The 9,682-nt window shown below is 44.3% G+C and overlaps 1 protein-coding gene and 1 long non-coding RNA gene across 4 annotated transcripts; one reads left to right on the plus strand and one right to left on the minus strand.

Moving 5' to 3' along the window:
* The first annotated feature begins 217 nt into the window (after positions 1-217).
* LOC127009716 (WD repeat-containing protein 70-like) lies at positions 218-6,507 on the plus strand. Of its 3 annotated transcripts, none has more exons than XM_050883075.1 (5): positions 218-344; positions 1,013-1,186; positions 2,046-2,165; positions 3,465-5,759; positions 5,899-6,507. In XM_050883075.1, exons 2-4 carry the CDS (start codon positions 1,042-1,044, stop codon positions 5,177-5,179), a joined length of 1,980 nt encoding a protein of 659 aa, XP_050739032.1. In that variant the 5' UTR covers positions 218-344; positions 1,013-1,041; the 3' UTR covers positions 5,180-5,759; positions 5,899-6,507. The 3 variants fall into 3 exon arrangements, with proteins under 3 accessions (XP_050739032.1, XP_050739033.1, XP_050739034.1); XM_050883076.1 differs by having other exon boundaries at positions 3,465-5,615; XM_050883077.1 differs by having other exon boundaries at positions 3,465-5,471.
* Positions 6,508-6,653: 146 nt separating this feature from the next.
* LOC127009718 (uncharacterized) lies at positions 6,654-9,283 on the minus strand. Its single transcript, XR_007762153.1, has 3 exons — positions 9,167-9,283; positions 8,773-8,836; positions 6,654-8,606 (listed from the first exon to the last, which is right to left on the minus strand). It is a non-coding gene; the product is annotated as an uncharacterized LOC127009718 (long non-coding RNA).
* Between the last annotated feature and the right edge of the window lie 399 nt (positions 9,284-9,682).

A 9,682-nucleotide genomic window follows, 5' to 3' on the forward strand; every position in this document is an offset into this window, starting at 1 on the left:
TTGCAGGTGTATATGAAATTAAAGCCTGTTCGGAGCATAATGGAGAGAGGTCTAGAACGATGGGAAAGCCATTAGTAAATGTTAAAGATGATGCTAATGATGATGAAGCTACATCAGTATACCCGATTTTCCATAAAGGTAAAGGTAAATAAGCAGGTATAGAAGAAAGGGAGATATTGGAATAGTCTATATGAAATAATAATCTTAATCTTGACGTCACAGGTAACTTGCTCTTGGTCTTGGCCTGAAGGTTTGTTTACATCCGATTCCCTCATTCCTCAGCCCCAGGGGAACACGTGTTTCAGCCCCCCTGGACACGCCCCCTTTCCCCCGAGTGGCCCAGGGTAACTATCCACGGCACTTCTAACCCTAAGCTAATCAAATGTAGTTACTTAACCTCGCCTAACCACGTAGCCTGACCCCCACCTCCACCACCACCCCTAGGTCCAGTAATGCAATATTTTACATACCAAAAACCCACGATCATATTGAACTAAGTTAATTTAACGGTAGGAGCATGTTCCCTTCAGCCACTCAGGTGTCAGGGAGCAGAGGAGCCTCTACTGCAAACTCGGCTTATTTAAGAGTTAACTATATAGTCTACGCTTCATTATTTGACTCTGGTTGGTAAGTTTTAAAAGATTAATGTTTAAGTAAGTAGGTGGCTGCTACAATTCATTGAAGAAAATGTAAAGTCCTGCACCTTGGGAGGGGATATCCAACATACCAATACCACATGGGAAACACTCCACTATCCACCACAGAGGCAGAGAAAGACCTGGAACTATATTATGTTACCAGGCTACCAGTGAAAGCCAAATCCGTGCCAATCACAGCAGACGGGCTAATTCATTCTGAAATTTTGCTCATAAACCAAGGCTTTTTTTTTTTCTTTTTCTTTTGCGTGCATTTTTTTTTTTTTTTTTCGCTTCTAAATCAAAACACTCAAAGTAGGGCACTCGTAAACTGAGGTATTATATAATTTCATAACCTTCAATTCCCCCTATCCCAGGCGCCTGCTGCCCATCCTAAGAGGCCACCATGAACCGTGGGAAGATCTCCTTTGGCAAGATAGGGCTGAGTCTGGGAGCTGCCCCACCCACTGCCTCTCCCCCGCCCAGCGATGCCCCGCCCACCTCAGGCTTCGGGTCATTTGGGAAGAAACAGACAGAGGAGAAAACAGAGGGTGGGTTGGTGACTCTCATGCTTTCCCTTAATAAATTGTGTGTATATGTCAAACTTAATATAAACTTATGCCTGTACAGTATCTCCCAGCCCATCATCAAGCCATCCTTTACACTACAAGCTCCTTATTGGTGTTTAATGGCATGGCAGTGAGGCTTGAGGGTTAGGAATGTACGTCTCCAAAGGTCTTGTTACATGGAGAGTTATGTATATTCTGAAATTATCATCATCATCAGCAGCAGCAGCAGCCCTGTTTTCCACATTGGCAGGGTTGAGTCAAAGAGACAATGTGCCCACTCTGATGTCTTCCAAGCAAAAATAATTGACGAAAAGTCCTGTTTCCATCCTCACTTTAATGTATGGGAGCTATGTGATATGCAGTGTTTGATTCCTTGTTGAATTTGTCGAGAATTTTATTTATGTCTCGGAAATCTGCATTCGTAAATTACAGTTATTTGAGACTGAAAAATTGAGGCATTCATAAGTAAGGAAAGGTTAACTTGCATTAGTCAGCCAGGTTGGATGAGAACATGTTAGAAGATTCCCACCATAACTTTGGGACAAGGTTTGAGGGTTGGTATTTAGACAAGCATTATTATTATTATTTTTTTTTTTTTTTTTTTTTTTTTTTTTTTTACAGTAGAGGAAACAGTTCAAGGGCAAAAAAAAGGAAACAATAATGAAAAAAATATCCTGCTACTCACTGCTCCTACAAAAGAGTCAGAGCAGTGGCTGAAAGTGATAGGTCAATTTCAAAGTATCACGTTATTGGAAAAGCTGAACCTTCCTGTATCTGTGCCACATAACCTTTACTCATTAGCCCAGATAGAGTCATATTTAACACCGTTCTGTCCCCACAGAGGAAATGGCCGCCGCAATGGGTTTCTCCGGCTTTGGCAAGAAGGCGCGGGAGTTTGAACTGGACGAGCTAGTGGAGAAAACTCGCAAGTCTGCCATTGACAAGAACAGGGAAAATATTGGTAAGATAATGATTCTAATAAGTCATAGTAAGTAAGTAAGACACAACCTTTATCATACATCTGTTTAAGCGCTCGCAAGGCTGCCATCGACAAGAACAGGGAAAACATTGGTAAGATAATGATTCTAATAAGTCATAGTAAGTAAGTAAGACACAAAGCTTTATCATACGTCTGTTTAAGCACTCGCAAGGCTGCCATCGACAAGAACAGGGAAAACATTGGTAAGATAATGATTCTACTAAGTCAGAGTAAATAAGTAAGTAAGAAAGAAACCTGTAAGTAAGTAAGTAAGACACAAAGCTTTATCATACGTCTGTTTAAGCACTCGCAGTTCTGCCCCCAACAAAAACTAGGAAAGCATTGATAAGATATAATGTGTCTAGTAAGTCCTGTATTCACACACAAAGCTTCATTATCAAGTCTCTGTTTAAAAAGTCACAAGTCTGCCATCAACAAAAATAAGGAAGACATTATTAAGGTATGTTTCTAGCAAGTCCAGCGTTCACACCCAAAGCTACATCAGACATCTGTTTCCATGAATACCTATGACTGTGATGTGTGCAGGGGTGGGTTAGGAAACAGACTAACTAAGCTGACTAAACTAAACTAACTAAACCTCAACTTTTGGTGTAAAAAAATTAATACTTTATTCACACACCAAGCTGTATCAGACGTCTGTTTTCATGGATGTTTATGACTGTAATGTATGCATGGATGGGCAAGGAAACAGGCTAATTAAACTACACTAACTAATTTGACTAAACCTTATCTTTAGATGTAGAAAAATTCAAATTCCATTCCAATATAAAGCGCCATCGCTCCTAGTTATACATCGAAAGGCAGAACGACTAGACATCTCAAGGGCAAGCAACTTTTAAGTCGGTATTATAAGACATTTTCGCTTTTCATATCAGCTATTTCTAAAGGTCAAAGAGGGGGTCAATCAAGTTCTAAAATGAGTGTTTCTTTAGGTTAAAGCTCTTTTAGATATCTGTTGTCATGGATAGTTGTGACTTTAATGTGCAGGGATGAGTAAGGAAAGTAACTAATTAAACTAAACTAATTTAACTAAACCTCATCTTTTGTTGTAGAAAAATTCAGATTCCATTCCAAGACAAAGCTCTTTTAGATATCTGTTGTCATGGATACTTATGACTTTAATGTGTGCGGGGATGGGTAAGGAAGCTAACTAATCCCTGTCTTTTGTCTTTTGGTATAGAAAAAATGAAACTCCAAGAATAGGACTTTAGTGTGCATGGATGAGTAAGGAAAATAACTAATCCCTGTTTTTTGCTGCAGAAAAACTGAAACTCCAAGAAGAGGAGATTCGGAAGAAGGCCGCGGCAGCATTACCCCCAAAGACGGCCTCCTCCAAGCCCCCCAGAGCCAGCGCCAGCAAGCAGGGAGGAGCAGAAGAGGAAGAGGAGGACGAGGATGATGAGTTTATCGGGCCTCCTCTGCCCCCCGGCCTGGGCCCCCCCAAGCCAGAAGGCGAGGACAGCGATGACGAGAGTGACAAGGACGTGAAGCGCTTCCCCATCGGCCACCAGCTTGTCCTGGAGCACGGCACTCGCACGGTCTCGGCGCTGGCCGTGGACCCCACCGGCACACGGCTGGTGAGTGGCGGCGTGGACTACGAGGTGCGCTACTGGGACTTTCAGGGCATGGACCAGTCGAGGGAGGCCTTCCGGTCCTTCTGCCCGGCTGACGGCTACCCGGTGAACGCCGTGGACTACAGCTGCACTGGGGACAAGGTGCTGGTGGTGCCCGGCTCACAGCAGGCCAAGGTGTACGACAGGGACGGCATCGAGCTGTTTGAGTGTGCACGCGGAGACATGTACCTCCACGACATGGCCAAGACCAAGGGCCACATCGCCGGCCTGACCTGCGGAGTGTGGCACCCGAGGGACAAGGAGGAGTTCATGACGGCGGGCAGGGACGGAACATGCCGGCTCTGGCACACGAATCGCCCCGAGAGCCAGAGAAACGTGATCAAGGCGCGCGCCAGCACCGGCCTCAAGACCAACCCCATCACCTGTGCCTACAACAGAGACGGCCTCCTGGTGGCCTGTGCCTGCGACGACGGCTCCGTGCAGATGTGGGACCACCGGAAGTCCTTCGTCAACGTGGCCATCTGCATCAAACAGGCGCACGCTAAGGGAACGGAAACCTCGGGGCTGACCTTCGCCTACGACAACAAGGGCTTTGCCACGAGGGGCGGGGACGACACCCTCAAGTTGTGGGACATGCGCAACACCAGGCGGGCCGTGCATGTGGCCGAGGATCTCTTCAACAAGTTCCCCATGTCCAGCTGCGTCTTCAGCCCCAACGACCAGATGGTGGTGACGGGAACCTCTCTGAACCGAGGTGAGAAGTCCGGCAGACTCCTCATGTTCAACCGCAACACGTTTGAGAAGGTGAAGGAGGTGGAGGTCGGGGAAAGCCACGTTGTCAAGGTCATCTGGCATCCTAAACTGAACCAGATCCTCTTGGGCTGCGGTGACGGCAAGGCCAGACTCCTCTACGAACCCAAGGCGTCACATAATGGTGCCCTCCTAGTCGCCGGGAAACACAAGAAGCGGTCCAAGCAAGCGGAGGTGGTGGTGTCGCAGCAAGTCATAACCCCACACGCCCTCCCGATGTTCCGCGAGGAGAGGCACAAATCAACGCGCAAGGTGGAGGAACGCGACAGAAAGGACCCGGTCAAATCACGTCAACCAGACCTCCCAGTTGGCAAGGCAGGGTCAGGGGGCAGGGTGTCGGCGGGAGGCTCGACGCTCTCATCGTACATCATCCGAAACATGGGCCTCCGCAATAAGGTACACGAGGAAGGAGACCCGAGAGAGGCGCTGCTTAAGTTCGCCAAGGAGGCCGCCGAGAACCCCTACTGGGTGACGCCGGCCTACACAAAGAACCAGCCCAACACGGTGTTCCAGCAGCCAGCGGAGACCAAGCCCAAAGAGGAACCAGACGGGGACACACAAGAACCGCCCACGAAAAAGACAAAGACATGAGTTATGGGCGCTTAAAGGCTTACGTTCGACCCTCGGTTTAATTTAATGGGCTGAATCAGGCTTTTCCATCAGGCCATCTTTCCTTCTTTATATCTTTTAAACACCTGGTAGTTTCTTCTTCATTGATGTTTTAAGTATAGGCATGAGTTACAGAGCGTTTAAAGGGTTTTGTGTGAACTTGACCCTTAATTAAATGGGGTAAATCAGGCATTTCCATCAGGCCGTCTTTCTTTCCTTATGTCTGCTAAGCACTTGGTATTTTTTTTCATTAATTCCTGATGCAAAGACATGAGTTACAGGTCATTTAAAGGGTTCAGTGTGGACTCTACCCTTGGTTTTGGGGCTGAATCAGGCATTTCCATCAGGCTGTCTTTCTTTCCTTATGTCTTCTAAGCACTTGGTATTTTTTTCATTAATTCCTGATGCAAAGACACGAGTTTCTGGGTGTTTAAAGGGTTCAGTGTGGACTCTACCCTTGGTTTTGGGGCTGAATCAGGCATTTCCATCAGGCTGTCTTTCTTTCCTTATGTCTTTTAAGCACTTGGTATTTTTTTCATTAATTCTTGATGCAAAGACATGAGTTTCTGGGTGTTTAAAGGGTTCAGTGTGGACTCTACCCTTGGTTTTGGGGCTGAATCAGGCGTTTCCATCAGGCCGTCTTTCTTTCCTTATGTCTTCTAAGCACTTGGTATTTCTTTTCATTAATTCTTGATGCAAAGGTTTCTGGGTGTTTAAAGGGTTCAGTGTGGACTCTACCCTTGGTTTTGGGGCTGAATCAGGCATTTCCATCAGGCCATCTTTCCCTTATGTCTTCTAAGCACTTGGTAGTTTATTCTTCATTGATTCCTTAGGCAAAGACATGAGTTATAGGGCATTTTAAGGGTTCTGTGTTGACTAGACTTTAGGTTTTGGGGCTGAATCAGGCTTTTCCGTCAGGCCGTCTTTCTTTCTTCATGTCTTCTAAGCTCTTGGTAGTTTCTTCATTAATTCCCTATGCGTTTAAAGGTTTCTGTGTGAACTCGACCCTCAGTTTAACGGACTGAATCCTTGTCAAGCATCTGTGTCAGGCTCTCTCTAGCAAGCCTCTGTCTGTGTGTTCCAGTGACTTCTCTTCCTCACACATTTCTTGCTAGCATTCACAACTGTCAGGACATAGCAAAGCACATGTACACCCATATCACAAGCTCTCCCTTCCTCGACCAAGCCCTCGTTCATAGTCGATACCAGTAGTTGATAATGAGCTCCTCCTCCTGTTGATTCGATGATGCCATGTTCCACTAGAGTTGTGCACCTCACAGTACAATGCATTAAAATAACTAAATATTTCCTCCTGGTCTCTCATTGTTTCCATGTTCTTAAACGTACCCGGCACCCATTACGACTATTTCCCAAGGCCGCAGAGAGGATTAACCAGGTTCTCGTGGGCTGTTCGTCCGTTCGTGGTGCGGAAGTCGTGTAAAACTGCCCAGAAAGTTCCACGAGAGACTTTTCAGATGGGCGAACTTAAGTGCCGATACGTTTAAAAATACGGACTTCTGTTTCCCTCCACTAGACTAAAATTTGGACTTGAGATAAATAGGCTAAAAGTGTTCTTCTCACAGTACAATGCATTAAACTAACTAGATATTTCCTCCTGGTCTCTTATTGTTTCCATGTTCTTAAACGTACCCAGCGCCCATTACGACTATTTCCCAAGGCCGCAGAGAGGAGTAACCAGGTTTTCATGGGTTACTCTTACATTCGTGGTGAAGAATACGTCTAAAAACTACCACCAGGATTACAAAACGGCCCATGAAAATCCCAGCAAGTTCTACTACGAGAGGCTCTTCAAACGGGCGAACTTAAGTGCCGATACTTCTAAAAATACGGACTTCTGTTTCCCTCCACTAGACTAAAATTTGGACTTGAGATAAATAGGCTAAAAGTGTTCTTCTCACAGTACAATGCATTAAACTAACTAAATATTTCCTCCTGGTCTCTCATTGTTTCCATGTTCTTAAACGTACCCAGCGCCCATTACGACTATTTCCCAAGGCCGCAGAGAGGAGTAACCAGGTTTTCATGGGTTACTCTTACATTCGTGGTGAAGAATACGTCTAAAAACTACCACCAGGATTACAAAATGGCCCATGAAAATCCCAGCAAGTTCTACTACGAGAGGCTCTTCAAACGGGCGAACTTAAGTGCCGATACGTTTAAAAATACGGACTTCTGTTTCCCTCCACTAGACTAAAATTTGGACTTGAGATAAATAGGCTAAAAGTGTTCTTCTCACAGTACAATGCATTAAACTAACTAAATATTTCCTCCTGGTCTCTCATTGTTTCCATGTCCTTAAACGTACCCGGCGCCATTATGACCGTTTCCCAAGGCTGCAGAGAGGATTAACTGGGTTCTCGTGGGCTGTTCGTCCGTTCGTGGTGCGGAAGTCGTGTAAAACTGCCCAGAAAGTTCCATGAGGGGCTTTTCAGATGGGCGAACTTAAGTGCCGATACGTTTAAAAATACGGACTTCTGTTTCCCTCCACTAGACTAAAATTTGGACTTGAGATAAATAGGCTAAAAGTGTTCTTCTCACAGTACAATGCATTAAAACTACCAGATATTTCCTCCTGGACCCTTATTTCCCTCCTAACTTACTACTAACGGGGAACATACATACACCAGGAGACGCGTTGCTTCACTCACCCAATGACTACACACCCCTGATGGTCAACCCAGCAGGTGCCCTTCCCTTCCTACTCATATCATAGGTTATGCTGTCCCCCTAAAACACATACTATATTACACTAGGATGCCACAGAAAAAGTGAAGAGAATGAAATAGAAGCGTATGGAGAGGCCAAAAAGATTATTAAAGGCTGCTGGGATACCTCTGAGATACTCCACACAATTGCTACCCTTCCCATGCCCTCCAATGTATTAAAATTTGGACAAGCAAGAAACTGAGTAAAATGTAAAATCAGGCTGGAATGTGGAGTTTGTGCGTGTGTGTGTGTGTGTGTGTGTTGAACCTTCGGAAAATAATGTAAAAGACACAACAACTAGATAATGCATGACCGTGTGTGTGTGTGTGTGTTGGGAAGAGTTGGAAAGCTGGAAGTTGGGACAGAGGACTTTTTTTTATTTATTATTATTATTATTATTATTATTATTATTATTATTATTATTATTATTGCTCTGGTAAGTTTGTATACTACTTTGGAATTTGTTACATATACCCGAGACTTATCATCATGTGTGTGTGTGTGTGTGTGTGTGTGTGTAGTGGGCAGTTCAACACATACTTACAATGCTCACACCTCTGCTCCATGTCACTGCCCTTCACCTGACAGAGCAACTGCCCACTCTGTCTGGTCCGTGCCTGTCCATGTTCCAGCTTGTGTTGTCAGGCCGCAAAGTGTTGTAGTTTCCGGTGGACGTGGTAACCTGGCAGCTGATTTGAAGTCCTTTGTGGAGACGGGAATACTCGCCAAAGCATATATTTGTCTACCTTCCCTCTGTGTCTGCCTGATCTCAAATAATCTCCAGAATATAATTTGAAAGATGTTGTCGGACCACTCAGGTGTTGGAGTTTTCCGGTGGACGTGGTAACCTGGCAGCTGATTTGAAGTCCTTTGTGGAGACGGAAATACTTACCAAAGCATATATTTGTCTACCTTCCCTCTGTGCCTGATCTCAAATAAACTTCAGAATATGATTTGAAAGATGTTGTCGGACCACTCAGGTGTTGGAGTTTTCCGGTGGATGTGGTAACCTGGCACCAGATGATATGAAGTCCTTTGTGGAGACGGGAATACTCGCCAAAGCATATATTTGTCTACCTTCCCTCTGTGCCTGATCTCAAATAAACTCCAGGATATAATTTGAAAGATGTTGGCGGACCACTCAGGTGTTGGAGTTTTCCGGTGGACGTGGTAACCTGGCACCAGATGATATGAAGTCCTTTGTGGAGACGGGAATACTCACCAAAGTATATATTTGTCTACCTTCCCTCTGTGTCTGCCTGATCTCAAATAAACTTCAGAATATGATAGCAGGAAAATGTTTGAGAAGAAAAAAAACTTAGGTAACGACACTGCATCTAACACCTAACCTAAGAACCTGACGATCACATGACGGAAAGAATGAAACTAAAGGAAATAAAAGAAGATGAATATAAGGAAAAAGAATAAGAGATATCAATACGAGTAGGAAAATGTTTGAAAAAAAAACTTAGGTAACGGCATTGCATCTAACACCTAACCTAAGAACCTGACGATCACATGACGGAAAGAATGAAACTAAAAGAAATAAAAGAAGATGAATATAAGGAAAAAGAATAAAAGAGATATCAATACGAGTAGGAAAATCTTTGAAAAAAAAAACTTAGGTAACGGCATTGCGTCTAACACCTAATCTAAGAACCTGATAGAATTATGAAAAAAATAAACCTGAAAGAAATAAAAGAAAATGAATATAAGGAAAATAGAATGAAAAAGATGAATAACACAAACAAAGCAAAA

This window comes from Eriocheir sinensis, chromosome 41, assembly GCF_024679095.1.
Source record: "Eriocheir sinensis breed Jianghai 21 chromosome 41, ASM2467909v1, whole genome shotgun sequence".
Classification (NCBI taxonomy): Eukaryota; Metazoa; Arthropoda; class Malacostraca; order Decapoda; family Varunidae; genus Eriocheir; species Eriocheir sinensis.

Excerpts from the sequence above, each read along its gene's own strand:
- LOC127009716 (XM_050883075.1), top strand. The coding sequence starts at position 1,042 with ATGAACCGTGGGAAGATCTCCTTTGGCAAGATAGGGCTGAGTCTGGGA. Across the intron at positions 1,187-2,045 it reads GACAGAGGAGAAAACAGAGG|AGGAAATGGCCGCCGCAATG; the intron begins GTGGGTTGGTGA and ends CTGTCCCCACAG. Across the intron at positions 2,166-3,464 it reads CAAGAACAGGGAAAATATTG|AAAAACTGAAACTCCAAGAA; the intron begins GTAAGATAATGA and ends TTTTTGCTGCAG.